At 34.5% G+C, this 24,422-nt stretch overlaps 15 protein-coding genes and 4 pseudogenes across 19 annotated transcripts, besides 2 other annotated features; 14 read left to right on the top strand and 5 right to left on the bottom strand.

The window, feature by feature from the left end:
* Nucleotides 1–19,171: part of a mobile genetic element that runs on past the window's edge.
* On the top strand, nt 2,378–2,936 carry TVAGG3_0729360 (annotated as a pseudogene). Its single transcript has one exon. A coding segment is annotated over exon 1 (559 nt).
* Nucleotides 3,064–5,073, top strand: TVAGG3_0729370 (keratin-associated protein family; the record flags this gene model as incomplete). The annotated part of the gene is made up of 1 exon (XM_051244446.1): nt 3,064–5,073. The coding sequence occupies one exon, from the start codon at nt 3,064–3,066 to the stop codon at nt 5,071–5,073; it is 2,010 nt and encodes a 669-aa protein (XP_051091033.1).
* On the top strand, nt 5,714–6,199 carry TVAGG3_0729380 (integrase core domain containing protein family; the record flags this gene model as incomplete). Its single annotated transcript, XM_051244447.1, has 1 exon — nt 5,714–6,199. One exon carries the CDS (start codon nt 5,714–5,716, stop codon nt 6,197–6,199), a length of 486 nt encoding a protein of 161 aa, XP_051091034.1.
* On the top strand, nt 6,632–7,120 carry TVAGG3_0729390 (uncharacterized protein; the record flags this gene model as incomplete). Its single annotated transcript, XM_051244448.1, has 1 exon — nt 6,632–7,120. The coding sequence occupies one exon, from the start codon at nt 6,632–6,634 to the stop codon at nt 7,118–7,120; it is 489 nt and encodes a 162-aa protein (XP_051091035.1).
* TVAGG3_0729400 (organellar and viral DNA polymerase type B) lies at nt 7,248–7,775 on the bottom strand (the record flags this gene model as incomplete). Its single annotated transcript, XM_051244449.1, has 1 exon — nt 7,248–7,775. A coding segment is annotated over one exon (528 nt), but the record flags the coding sequence as incomplete, so codon positions are not given.
* TVAGG3_0729410 lies at nt 9,222–9,911 on the top strand (annotated as a pseudogene). Its single transcript has one exon. A coding segment is annotated over exon 1 (690 nt).
* On the bottom strand, nt 10,184–10,520 carry TVAGG3_0729420 (uncharacterized protein; the record flags this gene model as incomplete). The annotated part of the gene is made up of 1 exon (XM_051244450.1): nt 10,184–10,520. A coding segment is annotated over one exon (337 nt), but the record flags the coding sequence as incomplete, so codon positions are not given.
* TVAGG3_0729430 (organellar and viral DNA polymerase type B) lies at nt 10,613–11,167 on the top strand (the record flags this gene model as incomplete). Its single annotated transcript, XM_051244451.1, has 1 exon — nt 10,613–11,167. A coding segment is annotated over one exon (555 nt), but the record flags the coding sequence as incomplete, so codon positions are not given.
* TVAGG3_0729440 (organellar and viral DNA polymerase type B) lies at nt 11,174–12,253 on the top strand (the record flags this gene model as incomplete). Its single annotated transcript, XM_051244452.1, has 1 exon — nt 11,174–12,253. A coding segment is annotated over one exon (1,080 nt), but the record flags the coding sequence as incomplete, so codon positions are not given.
* TVAGG3_0729450 (uncharacterized protein) lies at nt 14,513–14,809 on the bottom strand (the record flags this gene model as incomplete). The annotated part of the gene is made up of 1 exon (XM_051244453.1): nt 14,513–14,809. One exon carries the CDS (start codon nt 14,807–14,809, stop codon nt 14,513–14,515), a length of 297 nt encoding a protein of 98 aa, XP_051091040.1.
* Nucleotides 15,398–15,665, bottom strand: TVAGG3_0729460 (annotated as a pseudogene). The gene has a single exon. A coding segment is annotated over exon 1 (268 nt).
* TVAGG3_0729470 lies at nt 15,711–16,141 on the top strand (annotated as a pseudogene). The gene has a single exon. A coding segment is annotated over exon 1 (431 nt).
* Nucleotides 17,149–17,745, top strand: TVAGG3_0729480 (uncharacterized protein; the record flags this gene model as incomplete). The annotated part of the gene is made up of 1 exon (XM_051244454.1): nt 17,149–17,745. The coding sequence occupies one exon, from the start codon at nt 17,149–17,151 to the stop codon at nt 17,743–17,745; it is 597 nt and encodes a 198-aa protein (XP_051091041.1).
* TVAGG3_0729490 (repellent protein 1 family) lies at nt 17,776–18,219 on the top strand (the record flags this gene model as incomplete). The annotated part of the gene is made up of 1 exon (XM_001296778.1): nt 17,776–18,219. One exon carries the CDS (start codon nt 17,776–17,778, stop codon nt 18,217–18,219), a length of 444 nt encoding a protein of 147 aa, XP_001296779.1.
* Nucleotides 18,268–18,510, top strand: TVAGG3_0729500 (uncharacterized protein; the record flags this gene model as incomplete). The annotated part of the gene is made up of 1 exon (XM_001296777.2): nt 18,268–18,510. One exon carries the CDS (start codon nt 18,268–18,270, stop codon nt 18,508–18,510), a length of 243 nt encoding a protein of 80 aa, XP_001296778.2.
* On the top strand, nt 18,663–18,989 carry TVAGG3_0729510 (uncharacterized protein; the record flags this gene model as incomplete). Its single annotated transcript, XM_001296776.1, has 1 exon — nt 18,663–18,989. One exon carries the CDS (start codon nt 18,663–18,665, stop codon nt 18,987–18,989), a length of 327 nt encoding a protein of 108 aa, XP_001296777.1.
* A 3,222-nt stretch (nt 19,172–22,393) lies between the features above and the next one.
* Nucleotides 22,394–22,669, top strand: TVAGG3_0729520 (uncharacterized protein; the record flags this gene model as incomplete). The annotated part of the gene is made up of 1 exon (XM_051244455.1): nt 22,394–22,669. The coding sequence occupies one exon, from the start codon at nt 22,394–22,396 to the stop codon at nt 22,667–22,669; it is 276 nt and encodes a 91-aa protein (XP_051091042.1).
* Nucleotides 22,670–22,687: 18 nt separating this feature from the next.
* Nucleotides 22,688–22,930, top strand: TVAGG3_0729530 (serine threonine-protein phosphatase family; the record flags this gene model as incomplete). Its single annotated transcript, XM_051244456.1, has 1 exon — nt 22,688–22,930. The coding sequence occupies one exon, from the start codon at nt 22,688–22,690 to the stop codon at nt 22,928–22,930; it is 243 nt and encodes an 80-aa protein (XP_051091043.1).
* Nucleotides 22,931–22,934: 4 nt separating this feature from the next.
* TVAGG3_0729540 (uncharacterized protein) lies at nt 22,935–23,522 on the bottom strand (the record flags this gene model as incomplete). The annotated part of the gene is made up of 1 exon (XM_051244457.1): nt 22,935–23,522. The coding sequence occupies one exon, from the start codon at nt 23,520–23,522 to the stop codon at nt 22,935–22,937; it is 588 nt and encodes a 195-aa protein (XP_051091044.1).
* Nucleotides 23,523–24,233: 711 nt separating this feature from the next.
* Nucleotides 24,234–24,422: part of a mobile genetic element that runs on past the window's edge.

Here is a 24,422-nt window from a genome sequence, read left to right on the forward strand (position 1 = left end):
AAACTCTATAACTTTCTGCATACTTTATGTTTGAACCTCCTGAGCCATCATTGACATAAATTTTTATAGGCTTCCACCCTTTGTTCATGTTCCTGCTTCTTCCCTTAGCTCTTTTGTTCAGTAGTTCTACATCTTTATACACAGCACCTGTCTCAGTGAATTCAACAATATTTTCATTCGTTAGCTTTACATTCAAACCCTTGTCGAGTATATTGTTCATTTCATACATATAAAAGGTTTTTATTCTATATGAAATGAGAAGCAAATCCATCTTAGCTGGTGCCGTTAATGTTCCAATTGAACCAACATCAAATGTTGACTCACGAACGACAAACAATATTGTCATAAAGAACTATAGTTCAGAGTGTTTGAAAGAAAAAGAACCAGAACTGAAATCCGTGAATTTAAACTCAGCTTCAAACGCTAACGCTACATCAGATGTTAAGTTAGAGTATCCACCACTGGACCAAATTCTTTCAAGAGAAGCCAACGACAACCCTTACACAAATGTTCAAACAAATCCTTCAGATAACGTAGACCATTACCTTCTTCAGTTATACCAAACAATTTTACTCAAAGACGATAAGAAGCTTTTGACAAATCTTATAAGTAAGAACCAAATAATTCTAACAAAGGAGGACCTTGAAAATGTTATATCACGAATAACAGGGAAACAATGTGTCATTGACTATCTCGACCCTGAAATCGAATGCTGTGGTCAAACGCCACCATTCATGAAAATAGGTAACATCCGCATCATTGAAATACCAGGAACTACAGGAGTTGAGTTTAAGTATAAATATTCGAACGAGTATACAAAACTTTCAACAGAATATAAACTTTGTTTGAAATATGTTTTAGTAAATTAAAGCAATTTGTAATATCTGTCCAAAACTTCTTCAACAGTATCGAACTCATCTTCATAATGCAAACCTAATCTTATTGACTTGGTGCAGTTCTCACTAACACAATATAGCGCTTTGCGCTCGGCGCCTTTGACGCCTTTTTCTGTTCTCTTGACTGACATAACTAACTCATTTGTTTCATCAAACAGCAATAACCAAAGTTCATGACCTAATACATAACATTCATACTTTATATTTTTAGCTCTGAGTTCTCTTGTAAGCTGTTGCATTTAATATTTTCTAAAAAGTCAACTTCAACAGTCATTCGCACTGGTGCCTTCAGTTCTACAGGCTCTCCTTGAAAGTCAACAAGTCTGAATTGCATGTCTTTCAAATTATGAGGACTAATGCGAACCCATTTACCTAAATGAGTTGCTATGACAGGAACGTTTGGAATGAACATTGAATTGACTGCATAACAGAAGATTATATTCTACTGAACCTTTACTATTAACTCCTGAAATGCCTGTGACATTAGCTATTTTTGACTCAATGTATAAACAATTGCCATAACATACGTATGGAACAGATTTCATCTCAATCGTTTTGTCAATACTTTTCAAAGGAAATGTCATATGGTATGCTCCCAAAGAATTGAACTCTATGACTCATTCGTGTTATCTTAAACTCCTTCGCATAACTGAACTTCAAAACTCCTGCAATAAGTTTAACATTCATTAAGTTTTCTTCGTTATCCTTGTTTATTGTAGTATTTATGAGAGCATTTAACACTCCAGCTAATGTTTCCATCTTATATTCTACATTATTGTGAAATCTTATTTCGTGCTTCTTTCCATCTATTTCAAGCTCCATGAAATCTGTTTTCTGTTATAACGAATGAAGCGATAGTATTGAAGTCAACCATTCTGAATGCAAGTGGCTCATTCTGTAGACCTAAGTTTGTTTGTAGCTTTACTGTCCCGTATTCGTTTGGGTCTGTACTTTGCAAATAGAACAACATTTTATTCTCATTAAAATATGAGTATAGCTGCATATGCGTATGAAGCTGACAGAGCTAAACGTTTATATTTTGGTCAATACTCTCTCACACTTACTGACAAATATATTGTTATCTGATGGAAATACCGAGAAATACATAACATGGAAGGACTATGAAAAGTTTGACCCTATTTTAACTCCATGTACAATGCCATTCATTGTAAATGGTGAAGTTGTCATGAAGAACGACACAACAGTATATAAGTCTGTTCATGAAGCATTAGAATATATGTTGAATTATAATCCCGAAATTTGACCCAAGCACTACGCCATGTACAATGCCTTTTATTAAGGACGGTGAAATCGTAAGAGTTCCGGATTCAACGGTTTACACAGCTGTTCAAAACAGTTTACAAAACATTTTAGCGAATATCTTTAATTCAGAAACTACAGAAATAAAATTACCATATATAACAGATGCTAAAGAAATTAAATCAAAAACGACAACATTATTTACGTCACTTAATGATTTAATGACTTATATCATTAATATTCCTGCACCAACTACAGCATTTGATCCAAACTCGACGGTTTGCAGTGTACCTTTCATAAAGGACAGTTCAGTAATTGTTTTAAGGGATTCGACAGTTAATGAATCATTAAAGGCTCATTAATGAAAATCATTGATTTTAACTCATTCACGAATACATATAATTCATTCATTAATGTTTCATATGCTTCTAAAGAAGGTGAGCCAAAAACTATCGATAAAGCGGTGTATGAAATAAAAGCATCAACGACGAAATTGAATTCGTTAACTTTTGACGGTGATAGTTTCGTTAATGACATAACATCGGGGAAAACAATTTTAACGAAAGAATATTTAAAATCTCATGTTAGTGAGTTCGTTGAAATTGAAAAAGAAGGTGGAATTAAGTTCGATCCACTGAATTTCATTTTCAACTTAGCGAATGCGGGTGTTAGTTTCGCTGAATGGACAACTATACAGAGTGAAATAAATGCAATATGGACGTTTTTGGGGTCAAAAGCGGGAATGGGTGAGCTTGTAAATGCTGCAAGAACATTAGGTGAAACAGGAAATTTTGTAGATGGTTTTAAAAGACTTGTTTCAAATGTTTTAACAAACACAAAGAAATTATTTAGATATACCATACATAACGGACGGATTTTCGAACAGGTAGCAACAAACCCTCCGGTTATGGCTGCGTTGATGATGGTTAGAGATATAAAACCACGTAACGACGGGAACGAAGAACATGAACAACAGAGCCCAACGGGCTCAGAGCCACATAGTGGCGAGGATACTGGTCGGGTTATTCGAGACATTAAAAACGTGTATCCTGAAGTTATTGATTTATTTAGAGGAGTTAATGATTCAATTTCAAAACATTCTATAACCCTCGATGAAGAGAATAAATTAACAGATTATATATTCGTCATTATTGCAGAATTAATGAAGAGAATAAATGAAAAAGGAATTGGTGATATCATTAATGTCAGCGATGTAATGATGAAAAGAAATTTTGACTCATTATTTACAAAACCGAAAACAGAATATAGTCTTTATGACGTAATTACCGAATTAATGAAAAAGATTAATGATAATAAGAGTTCTGGCGGAAGAGTTGAATTAGAAGTGAATGATGTTAATGAGAAATTAGCCGAAAAAGCAGATAAAAACCACGTTCATTATATAACTTCAGACGAACAGATTATAACGGACTACCATGGATATTTAACACGAAGTGATGAAGTGAAGACGGAAGATGTTAATGAAAGAAGATATAAATACATTCGTGCTAAAGGTTATGACATAAGCTGTACTGTACAGTATGACACGGGTAAAGCACCAGAAGCATTTAGTTATAACGATGAAATTTATGCCTCTACTTTCTCTGTTAACGGTGTATTAGTTGAACCAAGATTTACTTTGAGAGTTAAGGCAAAAATAACGTTTGAAGATGCTATTAAAAGTAAAGCTGACAAAGTTGAACTTGACGCAATGAACAAAGTTTTGAAATCTCATAAACACAACATCTCCGATATAAATGAACTTCAAACTTCTTTAGACAGTAAAGCTGACAAGAACCATACACATAAATCCTTCACTACTGTTAGAGCAGACGACATAATATTGAACTTTGACCTTGGTTCAAGTGCACCATTAGAAAATCCAAGTACAAGCGTAAAAGATACTCTTAACAGTTTAGATAACAGTTGCAGGAACATTGAAAGTCATGCCAGAAACTTTGAAGCACATGAACTACCAGCAATGTTAGATAAGAAAGCCGACAAGAACCATACACATACAAGTTTTACAACTGTTGGTATAGAAAGTATTGAAGGAACGGTTGAAGAAACTGGTGGGGATGCATTATATTGTAAACCTCCTAACTTTCCACAAGGTTTAACATCGGATGACGACATAACGACGATGAGAAACATTAGATGTAAAGATGTTTATGTCATGAAGGATGAACATAATATTAAATTCACTGCTCAAGATTTATATGATAAGAAAGCTGACAAGAACCATACACATAAATCCTTCACTACTGTTAGAGCAGACGACATAATATTGAACTTTGACCTTGGTTCAAGTGCACCTTTAGTGAATCCGAGTACAAGCGTAAAAGATACACTAAACTCCTTAAATAACAAATGTATGAATATCGAAGGTCATGTCAGAAACTTTGAAACCCATGAACTACCAGCAATGTTAGATAAAAAAGCTGACAAAACAGAGCTTCAAACATTAAAGACAGAAATACTTCAAACATTATATCCTATAGGCTCTATTTATACGTCAATGAACTCAACAAATCCAGCAACAGTTTTAGGTTTTGGTACATGGAAGCAGATTGTAGACAAATTCTTATACTGTGCTAGATATTCAAAGCAAACAGGAGGTTCGAAGAAAATTAAAGAAGCAAACCTTCCACCGCACACTCATACAGGAACTACAAACACAACAGGTAGTCATTCACATTCAATAACAAAAAGAGGTTATACAAATCTTGCAGCAGGTTCGGATAGACAGGGAATGCATAGATATGATATTTCAAGTGACCCAGTAGATTCAAGCGCAGGTATTTTCTGTGGAACCGCAGGAAATCATGCCCATACTTTCACAACAAATCCAACAGGCTCGGGTGAAGATTACATGCCACCATTTATGACTGTATTCGCATGGTATAGAGTTCAATGAACGCGCTTGAGCCTAGAATAAAATCTTTAACTTTACATAAATGAGCTTGAAAGAAGTATTCGAACAACATCCATGGAGGTCTTTTAAGAAATTCAATGAAGCTGCAAAGAGTTGGGGATTTACTAACAGAGCTGAAGTGAAAAGGTTCTTTGACAAAAATGTTGTACATCAAACAAAAATAAATCCTTACGACTACTTTTTACCAATTTACTCCAACACTCCTGACGCATACCAATTTGACACTCTCATTCAAAGCAGAAAAGGAGGACATAAACCATTCCTCATCTTCATAAATGTTAACACTCGCAAAGCTTTTGCGTATATAATGAGAAATAAAGGAACTCATGAAGTGTTAAGAGTTTTACAAAAGTTTGTAGCAGAACATAGCCCAAGTACTTTAACATCAGACCAAGACAGTGCATACCTCAGCAATGAAATCACAGAATTTCTCATTAAGCATAACATAACTCACTACACTACTGAAGACCATAACCATAACATACTCGGTATCATTAACCGCTTCATAAGGACTCTCAGAGATTTAAATCAAGAGCGAGACTTTACCGAAGAAACAATGAAACATTTCATCGAAGTTTACAATTCCTCAACACATTCTACAACAGGGCATACACCAAATTCAATGACACAACAACAAGAAGAAAAGTATATACAAAAGAAACGAAGCCAAACACAAAATATCAGAAATTCAACACAATTTACTCTCATTCCTGGTACAAAAGTTCGTGTAGTTCTTGACGACAAACCATTGACAAAGAAACGTTTAAGGTTAAGTCGAAATTATTATATCGTAGACTCTACGCAAGGTAATGGATATCTTATAAAAGCTGCCGACGACTCTATTGCGTTTTATCCTCGACATAAATTAGTCGAAAGTAGTAATGGCAAACTTGCTGAAACCATTGACGAAGCAAAGCGAGGAGTGGTTATTGAAATACTTGACTATAACACAAACGATGACACTTATAAAGTAAGATATGAAGGAGGCGTTGAAGATGTTATACCATCTAAGAACTTGAGAGAATCTAAACCAACTCATCTGGGACCATTAGAGCGGGAGTACTGGAAAGATAAAAACATGCCAGAAAGAATAAGAAAATTCTTCTAAACTTTTTCGTTGGATGTAAATCAGACATGAATGAGAACAATCATGGAATTATTAATGTTTTCATAAATTTACACCAAAAATATAATTTAGGTGAAGAGACCCAAAGGGTCAGAGCCGCAAAGCGGCTAGGTGAGATTTCACCTGTTTTTTCACCTCTTTTCTCACCTCTTGAATTTTCATGAATTTTCACAAAAGACCAAAAATAATGTTAGTTTTATTTTTATTTATTTTTTTATTTTGTATGTAAGAACAGAAATGTCAGTCGAAGCAAAAACATTCACGAACAAATCTAATGGTGAAACATTCACAAAAGGCACTTATAACGGTATTGAAGTCTTACGTAGAGACAAGGATGGTTACATTAATGCAACAAAGATGGCAAGAGAAGCGGGAAGGTTAAACCATTTAAACAGATTTCTCAATAGTACTAAAATGCAGGAAATTCTTGAGTTTTGGTTGAACGAATACGGTGGAGCCAAAAGTGGCTCGACCTCAAAACAAGCATTTTATGAGCTTACAAAGGGTGTCATGAATGAATTCAAAGGTATTTACATACATCCTGACCTCGTTCATTTTGTTGCTGAATGGTGCTCTGTAAAGTATGCATTTTATGTCAAAGATATTATGGACTCCATAGACAAGAAAGTTCATGAGAAGTTAGATGAAGAAGAACTCGAAGATACAGTGGAGAATGCTAAACATTTGTTCGAAGAAGAAGTTGGAAAAATGTGCGAAAAACAATTAGAACATGAACGTGAGATATATTATGGTTATAGAGATTCTCCATACGAACTAGACCAATGGGAACAAGAAGATTTAAAGAGAGAATTTAGAGAATATGAACTCGCTAAGATAGCATTTGAAGCTGCAGAAAAGAAGTTAAAAGTTTGGGGTCGTTTTGTAAAAAAATATTGTGAGTAAATGAACCATTTATTTTTATTGAATTCACCAAAAATATAATTTAGGTGAAGAGACCCAAAGGGTCAGAGCCGCAAAGCGGCTAGGTGAGATTTCACCTGTTTTTTCACCTCTTTTCTCACCTGTTTTTTCACAAGCGTTTTACATGAATTGTACGATGTATATTTGAAATCCTAAACAATTTCGTAGCTTCTATTTCTTCTGTCAGTATGTCAAAAGTTTTAACAATGCCGAAAGTTTCTTTATATTTCTTCTTGACGTCAGATAGAAGGAAATCGTCAGCAGTTGGATAGTTTTTGTTCAGAAATGCTAACATGTCCATTTTATTTTCTGCTGGCTTTTCTGCTTCTTTCTTTAAGTCTGCATAGTCGTTTCGCATTCTTTCTATCTCTTTGACGGAGTAGTTATATTTCCTAATTGCTGCTTTACATTTAGAACATTGCGGATTCATTTTTGCGTTATATTCTGAAACCTTACCTGCTAAAACAACTAAGGCGTCAATGGTTTTCTTTAACTCAAAAGCAGTTGGTCTTATCTGTTCGTTCCATATTTTACCTCTTCTATCTTTATCTCTTATCTGCCATACACATTCAGCAACTAACGAAACAAAGTTATCGTAGGTCTTAAACTCCCCGGATTTATATATGTCAGAAACATTCTTATATACCATGTCGCAATCTTTGTCCATAACCTTATGGTTGCAATGAAATCCTAGAAACTCATAGTTTACCTTTCGAATGAACTTCTTTATTTCTACTGAGTCAGTTGCTTTGACTTCTATTTCGTCGAATTCAGGAATAGTTAGTTTTTGATGCTGAATTTCAGGTAGTTTAGGTAAATGGTCAATAATGTCCTGCATTTCATAAAGATACTGTTCATTTGTTTCATCTTTCGCACTACAGTCTAAATTACTTGTTAAAAGTTCTTGCTTTATCTTCTGGATTTTTTGTTTCGAAAGTATATGAAGAAGGAATGAAGCTTTTCATCTCTACTAACATAGATGTTGGATTCATGACTAACGAGTTTGGTGAAGTTGTTGTGGACAGAGTCCCGCCGTTCGCGGCTTGAATTGTTGTTGTGCCGATTGTTGAAATCATATCTTTACATACAAAATAAAAAAATAAATAAAAATAAAACTAACGTTATTTTTCTATCTTAAGGAAATTCATGAAAATTCAAGAGGTGAGAAATTAGGTGAAAAAACAGGTGAAATCTCACCTCTTCACCTATAATATATTTTTGGGTCCTTTACACTCATTTACGAAGAAGTTATGACAAATCATAAACGAAGAAGTTATGACAAAGCATTTACGAAGAAGTTATGACAAAGTCACGAGGGTGAAAAAAGAGGTGAGAAAACAGGTGACATCTCACCTAGCCGCTTTGCGGCTCTGACCCTTTGGGTCTCTTCACCTAAATTATATTTTAGGTCAAAGCTTCCACGAGAGAAAAGATTCCTCATTCGCTAAGGATTCCAAAAATGAAAAAAATCATTGATTTCGGCTGAGAAAAAACAGCAAAACCCTTCTTCCACGGGAACAAAGAAATAAAGAAGAAATAAAGTAAATTTTTTATTTATTCCCGTGGAAGATAGAGCACTTTTATGATACTTTTTATTCACGACAAACAAGACAAATAAAGAAAATAAGAAAATACGGCGCTGTCGCGGTTCGAACCACAGACCTTGACCCCTCCATAACACCACCTTAGACCACTGTGCTACGTAGCCTGTCGACATAAGATTTTATAAATTGCATATTTGACGTAAATTTATTTCCATCTGGCTTCCCACTGCATAAGATATTCATACGTGTTTGAAGTAGATGAGATAGATAAAGCTATAAAATTATTTGACGAAGTTGCTGAAAAATACATGTAAAGCGTTTATTTTTGGTCTTTTGTGAAAGTCAGAAAAAATAAAGTTAGTTTTTATTTTATTTATTTTTTTATCCTGTATGTAAGAACAGTAATGTCAACATTAGAGAACACAACAACTGCTATCGTTCATGAAGCCATAAATGAAGAATACGAATACATACAATATAACAAACAATTGAGACTCATTCGTTCAGTCAAAGATGACATGTACCAAATGCAAAGTATAATGAACGCTCTTCGTTCTACAAAGCAAGCATATCATTGGTTTGAAAACCAACAGGCAAAAGAACTTTTAGAAGAATTTCCTCATATGTTTGCTTCCTCGGAAAACCGAGGAAGAGATTCCGTACGAAAAATCGCAAGAATTTGGCACCTGGTTTGAAAGGTTATTATGTTCATAGACTTTTAGTAAATGCTGTAGCAATGTGGGCTTCACCTCGTTATGCTTGTTATATTTTCATGATGTTAGATGAACTATATAAAGCAGAACGTGGAGAGATGGAAAAGAAACTTCAAGCAAAAGATGAAGTCATTGAATCCAAAGACAAAGCATACAGAAAGAATACCACGTTCAGTACCAAAAGGAAAGGAAAAGAGTTATAAGTATATGATTTATACTGAAGAGTTGGAGAAAGAAGAAGATAGAGATATGGTTATGTTGCATTTAGTCAGAAGAAACAACAAAAGCTTTTACGACCTTGCTAAAATATATAAATCTGACAGAAACTGGTTCTATCGTGAAAACTTACCGATTTCAATGACACCGAATGAGCAAATAAAAGAAATTGTCAAAAATACTCTTCCTCAAACACACTATGACATCAAAGGTTGCACAATACTTACCTTCAAAGAAGACTTAACATTACTGAAGGAAAAAATAACAGAATATTTCGATAACTTCAAAGAGGAAGAATGAAGTCACGACAACATTAACGAAGAAGTCACGACAACATTAACGAAGAGAGAATGAGGTGAAAAAACAGGTGAAATCTCACCTAGCCGCTTTGCGGCTCTGACCCTTTGGGTCTCTTCACCAAAAATATATTTTTGCTTAAATAGCTTCAGGGTCAATTTCTTCAACCATTTCACTTCCTTCGTCAATGTCAATTGAAGCTTCTTCAACCTTTGGTAAGAATTTCTGTATAACATCTTTGTTCGTTATTGTCTTCAGAGATGAAGGATAATATTTCACATTTGTTTCACCCTTCTTATATTCTTTCTGTTCGGAAAGATTTAAAGCAATACTGAAGAAGTCAATGTTGGAGTTCTTTATGACAGTATAGTGTGTATCTTTGACATTCACGAAGAAACCCTTTTGTTTCAAAACTACTGCTAACTCTTGTGAAGTATAACGTTTGCGGTCAATGACGATAGCTAATGGTCTGACATACTGACCAAACTTAGATTCTTTCACAAACTTCTTGTTAAAGATAACATTAACGTTTGAAGCATTATTGAACTCATTCTTGATGGCAGTAGCGAGAGCATTGTATGAAAAGAACTTGCAATCTTGCATGTGTTTCATTAAAATAAAAATATTAAATTATTTTGAAAAATAACTTAAAAAAAATCTAATCTAATTTTTTCAAAAAATATTTTTTTTATTTCCTACTAAAGATGTATCGGAAGTTGTCTAAGTTAGAACACTCGGAAATAAAACAACTTCTTACAGAAGCTAATATAGATGTTGCAAAGCATTACGCAACAAACAAAAAAGCACTCGCTGACTTCATTAAAGACTATAATGGTGCAATAAGTTATGATAGAATTCATGAGTTCATAAAGCCGCAACGCGGCGAGGACGAAGTCCATGCAAGAGCATTTCCTTTAAATGACGTTGCTATTGACTTATATCATAGACGTTCAGTACCTCATGAAGTAAGAAGAGAGATGTTTGACATAACAAATGCGAACGTTGGTGAAACAAGAAGAAGAGACGACACACTGAAACAACAGAGAAGAGAGATGTTTAAAAGTGCTATAGAACAAGTTCGCAAAGCTAACGATGTCATTCGTTCCATTGACGACAAACCAAAAGAAGGTGAGAGATGGTTAAAGAAAGATGAAGAGAATAGGAAGAGAAATGTGAAGTCAGGCAATAGACTCATTGACTTTAACATCGAAGCTTTAGATGAACCAAACAGAGACTACTTACACAAACATTTCGGTAAGGTTTTCATGAGACTCTTAGAGAAAATTAAAATAAACTCCCAACAGAGATGGATGGTATGTTATAAACTTGGTGGAAAGTATGAATGTTCTACGTTAAACCTCAATAATATTGGAACATTACTACATCAGCTCTTGAAGGAGAACTTTATATCAGAGATAGAAGCAAATGCTGCAGGTATTGTTGAAATGCACTATGACTTCTTCTTGACAAACATAAAGAATCTTACCGAAATAAAGATGTATGATTTAACAGAATATGAAGGCTTAACGATGTCAGATGTAAAGAAAGGCAAACCAAAAAAGAGACCATATAGAGATGAAAGCACACTGACAAATGACCAGAAAGCCATTTTGGAAGCTCTTAAGCAAACAGGAAACCCAGCACTTATAGAAAGCTTTTGGAAAGATAATGGTGAAAAGAAGTTTTATAAGAAGAGAAGCGGTCAGTTCTGGAAGTATCTTTGCACATTACCTATAAATCTTGAACGCTACCAAATCTTCAATGAACTGAACAAAAGAACTGCAACACTTATGACAGAGGACAATTGTTTCGTTTATGCTTGCATTCAGGCTGGAGTAAATGAAGAAACTATTGACCACATGAGAGAAGTCATTCGTGTTAGAGACTTTCCTCAAAGTAAAGTACAAGAAATTTCCGATTCAACAGGTATAGCATTTAATGTTACCATTGGTTATTTCAATGACTCAAGACATAATGAAATAAAGAGATATATACCAAAAGAATGCGAAACTGTTAGAACTATTGACTTACTTCTTGTTGAAGACCACTACATGCTAAATGAAAGATTACCAATGACAACATACTTCATTCGAAACTATATAGAAATCTTGAAGGAGTGTGGTGGAATGAACATTGAGAAACAGATGAAGATTTATACAAAGAGAGAAGATAAATATGTAGTTCGTTATGATAGAACAACACCGCTATGGGATGTTATGAAAACATTGTGGGAGTGCAAATATTTCGAACCTATTTCTTATGGAGAACTTTTCACATATACTACTGACTTATATAAACAGAACCTTGCACCATTTAAAGATTTGACATATGCTCCAAAGTATTGTGTACAACTGAAGAAGAAAGCAGAGTCAAAAGAAGTAAATAAAGCTAAATGTAAATTCATTCCTGAGCACGTTTTCTTTGCTGACTTTGAGTGTAGCACAGACGGCTTTCATAAAGCTTTTAACATCTGTTATGACAGTGAAGATGGTTCAGTGAGTGAAAGCATTTGGGGTCAAAACTGTGCAACAGAATTTTTGGAAAGACTTCCTGACAAGAGTTTAATATATTTCCACAACCTCAGTTATGACATAAACTTCATCTTAAGACACATGACAGAAGTGAAAGGAACTCCCATCATTAAAGGTTCACGAACAATGCAAATAACTGGTTTATATAAAGGACGGGCAATTATTATAAAAGACTCTTACAGTGTTATAAATAAGAAGCTTAAACTATTTCCTGCTATGTTTAACTTACAAACAGGACCGAAAGAAGTATTTCCATATAACTACTACAGCAGTGTTTTGTTAGCAAATGACAACAGAACTGGTGTCATTTCTGAAGCATGTAAGTTTATCCATGATGCAGATACATTCATGAAAAACATAGATTCCATCAAAGGTTGCAGAATAGATGAAAACCACTTCGACTTAGAAAAATATAGCACGTTTTACTGCAAACAAGATGTAAGAATTTTAAGAGAAGGTTTTGTAAAGTTCCGCAATGACTTATTGAAAGAGTTTGATTTAAACGTTTATGACTACGTTAGTATTTGTTCTATTGCTAACAAATTGTTTGAGAACAGAGTATACTTCCCGAATGGAAATCTTTATGACCTCTCAAATAAACCAAGAGAATTTATTTCGAGATGCATTCAAGGTGGAAGATGTATGTTGTCAGATAACATGAAACAAAAGAGCAAAAAGAAACTCATTGCTGACTTCGACACTGTTTCATTATATCCTTCAGCTATAGCAAGACTTTATACTTTAGAAGGTATTCCAAAAGTATTGAAGGAGAAATGTTAAGCACAGAGTATCTCATGAGACATTTATTCGATGATGACCAAAAGGAACCCATTGGTGAAAAGTTTATGTCTGGCTTCTTTGTTCTCATTAAGATAACAGAGATTGGTATACCCAGACACTTTCATTTAATAGTTTGCGACCCTGAACTAAATCCAGAACTTAACGTTCCAAGAAGTTCAAACACTTGCTGTCTCATGTATGTTGACCATATAACATTACAAGACCTCATAAAATATCAAGTGTCAAATGTGAAGTGTTGCAAGGATACTATTACGATGGAAACAGAGATATGAGAATAAGAGATGAAGTAAAGAAGTTGTTTGAGTTAAGGTTAAAGTATAAGAAAGAAGGAAACCCCTTACAAGAAATTATAAAACTCATTCTGAACAGCATTTATGGCAAAACTATTCTATCTCCTATTGAGTCAAAAATAACCATAGTAAATGACAAAGATGCTATAAGATATGCTATAAGAAATTACAACCATATAGTGAAGTTCGAAGGTTTGGATGGTTCAGATAAAACTATTTTCAAGCTAACGAAAAGCATTTGCAGACACTTTAACTTCTGTCCACTTGGTGTTAATATTCTGTCTATGTCAAAACGTATTATGAATGAAGTATTCTGTACTGCTGAAGATATGGGTCTTCAAATCTTTTACCAGGATACCGACAGTATGCACTTATATAATGAAGACATACCAAAGCTTGCAGCAGAGTTTAAGAAGAGATATGGTCGCGAACTTATAGGAAAGAACCTTGGTCAATTTCATAGCGACTTTGCAGAAATAACACCTGGAAAACAAAGTTTAGCTTATAAAAGTATTTTCTGTGGAAAGAAGACCTACATAGACTTACTCACTAACGATTTAAATGAAGTTGCATTTCACTGCAGAATGAAAGGCGTGAAGCAAGATGTTATTGCTTTAACCGCTAATGAAATGTTTCCTGAAGCTATACAATGCTATTACAATGAAGATAAGAACATTCACATACCTGTTGGAACATATGACAAAGACTCTGAGTTCAGTTTAATGAAACTTTACAAAGCACTTTATGATGGTCAAGAGATTGCATTCGACTTATGTAAGTCATGTCAACCTTGCTTTGCTGAAAAGTTCAACTTTTCAATAACGACTAAAACAAGCTTTATTCGTAAGTTGAAGTTCTGAGGTCATGGGCTTCGCCCTTGCCGCTAGCGGCTTATTTTTGTCAGCAATGAGGTCATGAATGAGGTCATTTATTTTTGTCAGCAATGAGGTCATTCGTGATAAAAATAAAGCTAGCGTAGATTTTACAATACTGCGATGGTAGAGTTTAAGAGTTGTGCTTCAATGTAGAGACAGTCCTTATGGTCTGGAGGTAAGAACACTGGACATTTATGGTCATGAGTGGAGAACATGTCTATCCAAAACTCACGATTGAAGCCGGTTAATTTATAGTATTTAGGGTTAGGAAGTGGTGAAGTTCTTGTATGACCAATGAACTCATTTTCAACGCCTTTGGCTATATTAGAGTAAAGTATTGCTTGCTTTCTATCCCAAATGCCAGGTGTTACAATCTTTGAAAATTCATTTTTCCTCGGAAGCATTGCATCATAATTGAAAACATTCTTAAAATCATCACTTGGTTCGGAGATTTGAAATCTTATACGTAATGGATTTTCTTTCTTTTTAGCGACTTCATTGAATGGTGAGAATACAATGAATTGACAGTCATGTGTTCCATCTTCATTTTCATTAAATTCATAATGAAAGTCTATAAGTTGTGGCTGACTACCTTCTTCCTTCAGTTGTGCAAGAAACTCACGTAAAGGCTGTAAAGTTTGTACTTCAATGTTGAACTTTTTCTCGAACATCTCATTAAATGAAATCATACATTGCAACAATGTTGTATCGTCTTTAAAGTATTTGTATATGTGAATGTTTTGGGCGCTTAAAGACTGTTCGTCATTTTCTATCTCGACTTGAAGTATAAAGTCAACCTTTCTGAAAGCACGTGTTATATACATAGATGTTATGCCAATGTACTTCTCTTCATTTATGTTCACAATCCAGTCTGTTGGAAACTTAAACGTTACTCTGTTCCCCTTTATTTTGACGTCAGGGTTTTCACTACTGAACGCAACAGATAAAGGTATTTGTCTATACATTTAGTTCGGATAAAAATAAACCATTTACTCTTTCTTTGCTTCAGCTTCCTTTGCTTTTTGTTCTTCCTTTGCTTTTGCTTCTTCTCTAGCTTTTTTCGCCAGCAAACGTGGGTTCTTCTGTCTTCCAGCAGCTAATGCAGCTAGTTGTTTTTCACTAAGTTTTCTCTTTGGTCTCTCTGGCTTTTGTTCTTGTTTTTGTTCCTTCAGTTCGGATAAAATTTGCTCGCGAATTTCTTTCTTCAATGCTTCAACATCTATGACCCCTTGGGTCTTGTCCGTAGATTGTCTGAGTCATTTGACTGTAGATAAAAAACTAAATTAAAACTTTAACCGATGTAAAATGAGCTTGTCAAAATCAGAGCGAGAGTCTATTATATTAAATGACGCAGAGGAATACAACATCCTTTCTATTACGTAAGTCAGAGTAAAGATGGTAAAATATACGTAAGAAAAAGAAAGGTTCCATTAGCGAATGCAGAGAGCGACAACATTAAGGTGCATGGCAAGGGTGAAGTCCACGAAGCCCATATAAAACCTTCTGTTCAAACTGAGCCACCAAAAGAACAAGAAGAAAAGAAGCCAGATGTACTTTCAATAACGAACCAAGAGCTTATTGCAAAGTTCGTGAATTTCATTGAAAAACAAACCGAGTCAAAGAACCCTGACCCGCCAGTGAAAGAAGTTGAGACAAAAGAGAATGTACAGTTCATTGAAAATGTCAAGAAACAACTTCCACCACGAATGCCAAGAAGAAGAGTGAGAATAATGAAGTAAATAGATATTTTTATCTGAAGTAAATACATGCAGAACGAACAGTTAAACGAATTTACTCCAGCAGAGCATATTCATCAGATTCGCTCATATTTCGATATCATAGACAATGCAGTTCAAATTGGTGACACTAATAGAAAATATTCTGACGCAAAGATTCCATCACAACCTGGAACTGCTAAAGATAACACATGGGTAACATTCAATCTCTCACCTCCTGGTGAAAATATGTTGGACCTTTACAATACATTCATTACGTATAAAATGGAAGGTCAATTTATTGTAGATAAAGAAATTGGTTCAGGTTCCAATAAAACAAACCCACCAGGATTTTGGATTGGTTTCGATGACGCTTTCTATGCAGTTGCTGGATATCAAATCCTTGCAAATGGTCGTATCGTATATTCTCAAGACAACGCAAGAGAAGAAGCATATATAACTTCAAACTCACAAACTACCGAACAAATAAAGAAAGTAGATGTTTTCTCAAAGACTCGACATGAAGATGTATGGAGTCATTCGGGAACATGCAGAACAGGACAAATTGTTAGTGGTCCAATTACAGCAGGAAAATCATTTGATTTTAAGCTTCGTTTAAGAATTCCTGTTAGAAGATTCCTTCCATTAGAAGCTATTCGATTTATTCCAGCTTTTGCAGGAAACATTCAGCTTAAAGTAAAGTTCAGTAGCGACGCCTTACAATGCACATCTATATCTGTAAATGATATCATTGCTTTCAATCCAACTCTTAAAGTTGCATTTGCTTCAGATTCAAATCCACCGACAAATAAATTTGTTCCATGGAATGAACCATTCACTATGATAACGAAGGCAGTAGAAGCTAGTGGAACAGTTACTATTACAACTGTAACCAGCAACTATTTCGAACAAAGATGGATTTTAATGAATGTTTCATTCATCCAAAGTCATTCTCTTTAGACCCTAACATTTATACAGAACTTGTAGAACATTATACAAACGAGGCTTTATGTTTTCCTGTTAAAGTTATGGATTGGATTCCTATGGACGGTTCATTCTCAAAGAATACAGATAGTTCAAGTGCAACATTTACAGCAGCTTATACGCCTATTAATGTTAAAAGTATTTGGGCACTATTTAGAAAGAAAGACAACTATTATGTTAATTTTGAGAACCCTAAGTTTAAATATCTTCAGCTTTCCATGGGAGCTTATGGAAATATGCCTGCAGAACCTGAAAAATCATATGGACCTGTATTTTATGAAATGGTTGCGAACGCTTGCAATACAAACAATGATATGATAGGATTTAATGAAGATGTTATGAGGTCATTGGTGGATGATGGTAGTGTGGAACATAAATGGGATAGCTATGACAACACACATTTCTTATGTGGTTTTCCAACAGAAGTGGACTTTTGCTTCCAGCAAGGTCAAACATCTACTGCTCCAATAACATACAAATTGTCTGTTAAAGGACCTATTGAACTAGCAACTGAAAACGTACCAAAGCCACTTATTGGATTTATGAGGGATTGTTGCTTTGCAATACAAGTAAGACAGTCAGGCATACCAATAATAAGACTTGACGACTATAACTTAGCCACGGACGACAGTGAGGAATAAAGGATGAACGTTTATTTTTAAAGCTTATAAATGAGTTCTTCATCAAGCTCTCGTGAACCTTCACCATCTATGAAACAAACTTTACCAAACGATTATGGAGCACCTATTGAATATTTCTTACGAGCTGCACAATGGCAAAGAGCAGTTTCACCAAGGTTAGGTGTTCCACCAGCTCCTGTCAAAAATAGCATTTGGTCAAGTCCTTATATAAAATATGGTCTCCCACTAGGTTTGCTAGCTACAGCAGGAGCAGTTATGATGTTGAAAAGAAATAAAACAAATGTTGTAAATAATACTGAAGTAGCTGAAGTTAAACAAACTCCAACACCATCGCCAAAACCAACGCCTTCAATGACTCCTGAACCTATGAAAGTACAAACTCCTGTTCAAAAGTCAACTCCAAAACCGACTCCAACATTTAAACCAGAACCCACGCCTCAAATAAATCGTAAAACTCCTGCGTTTCCTTACTGAAAAAATAACGTTATTTTTATTTAATATTAAAATTTTTATTTGATTGAAATGACGACTAAAGTCACTGAAGCAATGAAACAAAAATTTTTGGTAGAATACATTAAATCAGGAGCGGTTCCAGAAGGTTTTTACGTTCATACTATGAAGGATGGTAGAGTTCAGTTTAGAAAGATAAAGCAACCATTAGATAGAGAAGGTATATTAAGGAAGATTAAACTTCATGAGGACAACATTGCTGAACTTAGGAAGAAGTTAGAAGAGTTGGAGAAAGGAGACGACAGAGAGTTATAAAGCAATGAATTCAACAGGGTGAAAAAAGAGGTGAAAAAAGAGGTGAGATTTCACCACTTCACCTAAATTTATTTTTGTGCTATGTTTTCATACGTGTGAGGGTGGTGATATCATTAATTTTTAAGTTTATTTTTTATTTTATTTTTATATAAATGACGAAAACTATTGAGATAATAAACTACAACGGTCATGAGTTCAAGAATTTGTTCTTCGTTCCTCGTGAAAATACATTCTATCAGATACGAGGGAGAAAGGGTAAAGTTAGTTTGAGCGTTTATGAAGGAATGAAGAATGGAAAGTTTATACAAGCATACGATACAAACGGTAAACGTGTTTCATTAGCTTTGTCAAAACTTACTAACATTCATTTTGACAGTGATTTTGACTCTGACGATTGGAGCGACAGCAGCGATACTGAAGAATATGAACTATTGTGTGAAGCACAGCAATGGGAAGAGTTGCAATACTTTTGTAAGTGAGAACGTTTATTTTTACAGTAGTAAGGTGAAGTGGTTGGCGGCTTTATAAATATTTAAGGTTAAGTTGGTGTTTGTGTTTGTGTTGTAAAATATACGTTAACGGTTTTGTAAAGTGTCAAATTCACAAGTATTGCGTACGGCGGAACGCAGTGCCTCCGTACACGACTTAGGTATACTAACTACTGAACTTTATATCTATGACAAAATTGTATCTATTGATTCTTCTGCATTTTCATCATGTATCAAACTTAAATTTATTTCATTTCCATCAAATTGTTCATCACTTATTTTATATGATTCAATCTTATCTAAAATCAACACATTAGAAGAAATCATTTCCCCATCATATTACAATAGAGTTGAATTTGTTGGATTTCTAGAGATGCGAGTTTCCGAATTTTTTTAGCCCTGGGATGTCATAACCGCTGCGGTTTTGTAAAATTTGGGATAAATTTTGACAATCCATTTTTTGTGGGATGTACGTTTATATCAATTTGCTCGGCGTTTGCCGAGCTATTGTACAATCCTACTCGAATTCATTACGCAGCCCTGGTCACTCAAAGGCCAGGGCATACAATTACAAAATAGTAGAGTGAGACTCTTCTAATTTCTTCCAATCACAAGGAAGATCTTAGAAGAGCCTCACTCTACTCGAACACATTACGCAGCCCTGGTCACTCAAAGGCCAGGGCATACAATTACAAAATAGTAGAGTGAGACTCTTCTAATTTCTTCCAATCACAAGGAAGATCTTAGAAGAGCCTCACTCTACTCGAACACATTACGCAGCCCTGGTCACTCAAAGGCCAGGGCATACAATTACAAAATAGTAGAGTGAGACTCTTCTAATTTCTTCCAATCACAAGGAAGATCTTAGAAGAGCCTCACTCTACTCGAACACATTACGCAGCCCTGGTCACTCAAAGGCCAGGGCATACAATTACAAAATAGTAGAGTGAGACTCTTCTAATTTCTTCCAATCACAAGGAAGATCTTAGAAGAGCCTCACTCTACTCGAACACATTACGCAGCTCCTGCTCAACAATGAGCAGGTCTTACCACTTTGAGAGGCTTTCGTCGAGTTCTGATGCAGATCCCAACGCGAGCGAGAGTCTCTCAAGCAAGCTTCTAATTCGTAGCTAGAGTTTCACTCTTATGAACTGGCAGCCAATTTGAGAGACTTTCGCTCGAGATCTAATGAAAAATCAGAACTCGGCCAAAAATTGCCCAAACAGGCTTGTAATTCGTAGCTATAGTATTGATCGTATGGATGTGTTGCCAATATGAGAGACTTTCGCTCGATGTCTGATATTGCATCAGACATCGAGCGAAAGTCACTCAAAACAGCTTAGACATGTCTATTTTGACGGCATTAAATGATTTCATAGGAAATGTCTCAGTTGTTAATTAAGTTCACGTGAGCTTTTATGAATGAAAATAAGTAAAAAAAAAATTTTCTCAAAAAAAATTGTGTACACATTGAAATTTTTATCTATAAATTTAGATATGTCATCAATAATATAATATAATTTTAAATTCGTGGAGTACACTTGGGATAATTGAATATGGGCTACCCCATCCCAACCTCTCAAACTTCCTCTGAATTTGGACAAGGTATCCCAATCCCAAAGACCTATCTGAATAAAATGAAATAAGTATATTATATATATTATTTATTTGCTAATAATGAGCATAAATCGCTAAAATTATGAAGAAATTAAAAATTAAAAATTAAAATTAGAAAAAAATGTTGATTTAATGAGAGAATATTGTATAAAAATAGAATTATTAGCTAAAATACGTATTAATTTTATGATATTTCAATCACATTAACGAAAATCGCCCATTTTTAATTCAAATGGGCGGGAAAAAAAATAAAATTCCAAAAAAAAATTGAATTGGGGAAACGATAGGGGACGGGATATGAGAAACCCCATATGTTTGGGAATTTTTCGCATCACTAATTGGATTTCGAAATTATAAGAAAATAAAGCTAATTACAGTTGATGGTAAGTCCTATAAAAATGAAGGAGGGACTATGTTTCGTTCTTGTCCTTCTGTTGAAGAGATCAGTTTTCTCAATCCTAACGAAAAAAAAAAAAAAAAAAAAAAAAAAGGTAGTGGGGCTTCCAGGCACTTCGTGCCCTCTAGCCCTGAAGATGTTTAGTATAAATGAAGTTTTTATTCGGAGGGCTTCCCGAAGATGTTTAGTATAAATGAAGTTTTTATTCGGAAAATTGTTAGTCTTCTGGGTCGAAAACATTATATAATGTTTCACTTTTCACAAATTATATATGTTTTCATGTTTTGTCACTTTTCTGTCACTTTTCAGGAAAAACATTTTTATTATTATATATAAATGAATTTTACAAAACCACCGTTACCGTTCTTTGGAAATAAGAGTAAATGTAAAGATATTATATTGAGAGAACTTAAGAAACTACCGAATGGTCTAACATTTGTAGATTTGTTCGGTGGAAGTTTCTATATATCCCATTTATGTCATACAATATTCCCAGACTCAAAGATTATATGCAATGACTTCGACAACTATATGGACCGTCTCAAACATATACCAGACACAAACAATATATTGAAAGAGTTAAAAGAAAAGATACCTATAGGTAAGATGGAACGTATACCATTAGATAAGAAAAATATTGTGAGAGAGGTTTTGAAAAAAGCAGAATATATAGACTGGGATAGTATATCTGCTAGACTATTATATAGTGGTTCTATAAGAGTTCATGACATTGAAACACTTATGTCAAATGTTTTATATCTTAACTATACAAATGTTTTCAAAGAGGACATAGAAAAATATATTGAGGGTATAGAGTTTGTGAGATGTCATTGGACAGAGTTGTATGAAAAATATAAAGACAAGGAAAATATTTTCTTTATAGTGGACCCGCCGTTCTATAACACATGGGATTTTCAATACCAAGTAGACTGGACTTTGAGAGACTCTTTAGAAACTTTAGACGTTTTACATAACTGTCCATGCTTTTACTTTACATCCGATAAAAGTGGTTTGGAAACCGTTATGAGATGGTTAGAGGACATACATGACTATGAGTTTAGATATGACAAGATAGAATATGAGAGAGGTCCTATAAACCGGAGAAAGTGTCATAACAAAGAAATTTTACTAGTAAGTAAATGTGGTTTGAAATAGGACTACTTGTTTTAGGTTTTTTCCATTGTGTCATTTATTTATTTGACGTGGCAGAAAAATACAGAGAATATGAAGATGAACCAATGCCTGCAAATGTTCAGTATATGTACTCGTAAGAGATATTTTTATCTAATATGAAATGGACGCACAGAACTTAGCGAATGCACAGCAACCTGGACAACCAAACCCAGAGAATATTCCAAATGAAGTTAGAATACAAACTGCAATGGCAAACTATGGTCAAGTGCCAACAGATGTACAAATGCAAACTGCCATGTCAAATGACGCTGCGTTAGGTTTGCCACCATGGTATGCAAATATGAGATGGAAAGAGTTTTATACAAACCCTGAAGTGGGATATAAACAACTTTATGCAGATGACGCGAACACAGGAGTTGACCCAGAATATGTTTTCTACCAGAGGAGAAACAGAATGTATGAGCTCCAGTTAAAGAATGCTATGGAACTCAACAGGAAACGTAAGAGACTAGGCGGACATTAGATTTTTACATATAGTAAAATGGGTTTCTTCAGTAGTATTGGAAACTTCTTCAGAAGAGTTGGAAGAGGTATATGGAATGGAATAAAATCTGTCGGAAGAGGAATTTGGAACGGAGTCAAAAATATTGGTAAAAGAGTAGGTCAGTTTGTTGGTATTATACCTAAAGACCCTGAACCAGAAGAACAAGCTCCTGTTATACAACAGCCTGAACCTGCACCACAGTCAAGTTGGCAACCAAATCCAACACCTCAACCGTATTAAAAAATTATATTTTTACCGTTCGATAGTAGTTGTATATGAAACTAAGTTCTAAGTAAAACGCATGGTATAATGGAATTATTCTTTTTCTTCCATCTGTAGTAAACCATACTTGAAAGTCTGAAATACTTCCACTTGGTGGTTCGTATAGCTTTGTAGGTTTTTCGTAAAAGTCATTTGCCAAGCATAAGAAAGAGTTTTGTGCACCAGAAAATGAAGCATGAACGATAATAGCATCTGGGTCGAAAACATTTTCATATGTTCCATTAGGGTTTTCGACTTCATAAAAGTCCGGGTGTACTGGATATTCTGCAGGCTGATTTAACATCCTCATAAATCTATACCATGCCAAGTTGTTATATTTTGTAGAAATATAAACGTTTTCTCCAAGGTCTTCTATTCTATTGATTTTAACAGTTGCATTTTTCCTGTCATAAATAATATCGAGATGGTATTCTCCTTCGTCAATGTTATACTGCTTTGCATATTCGATATAGATATCGTTTATTTTTTCTTGAAAAGCTTGAAGAGTTGTTTCTAAGTTTACAAGCAAACTAACTTGTAAAAGTTTTCCCTGTTCAAATTTCTCATACATACGTTTTTCTTTGTTATAGTATCGAACTTCAAAACCGACCGTAAATGGGAAACCATGTATGGCTTCTGAAATGAACTTCATTCTACGAAAGCCAATAGCTTTTGTGACAGATGGGTCTCTTAACCATCTTAACGGGTAGTCAAAACGATAGCCTTCATGCTTTACGGTCTCTGTCTCAAACTTTTGACCGACATTAGTAAAAAGTTCATCTAATGGTTTAGTTGTAGCAACTCTAGAATTTTCTTTTTCTATTGAAAGCATATTTTATCTAGAATAAAAATGTCAAATGAAACAGCGTCTATGAGAGAAATACAACACAACCGACAACTCATTATACAAGCTCTAAATAAGAACACAACAAACTTTTCAAACTATTCTAAGATATCTGAGTCATTGAAAGAAGGAAACTTAAAACTGACATTAAACCCAATGACAGATGAGTTTCTATTTCAAGACAATAAGAACCATACTGTCTGTATAAATCCAACAAAAGGAACTTTAAACGAGAAACCTATAAATGAACTTCTTTTGAAAGCAGATGTTGACAACAAAGCTGACAAAGAATATGTAGACGATGCAATAGCAAAAGAAGAAGAAAGAGCTAACAAAGCTTATGCAACAAAAGAACATACTCATCCTGAACTAGCAGACAAAACATATGTTGACAATAAAATGTCAAGTGAAGTGACAAGAGCTGAAAACGAATATTCTAAAAAGACTCATATACATTCTATATCTGATATTACAAACTTACAAGAAACCTTAAACAGGAAAAGTGACGTTGGACATACACATACCATTGCAAATATTACAAACTTACAAGAAACCTTAAACAGGAAAAGTGACGTTGGACATACACATACCATTGCAAATATTACAAACTTACAAGAAACCTTAAAC

The sequence above is a fragment of the Trichomonas vaginalis genome, chromosome III, assembly GCF_026262505.1.
Source record: "Trichomonas vaginalis G3 chromosome III, whole genome shotgun sequence".
Lineage (NCBI taxonomy): Eukaryota > Parabasalia > Trichomonadida > Trichomonadidae > Trichomonas > Trichomonas vaginalis.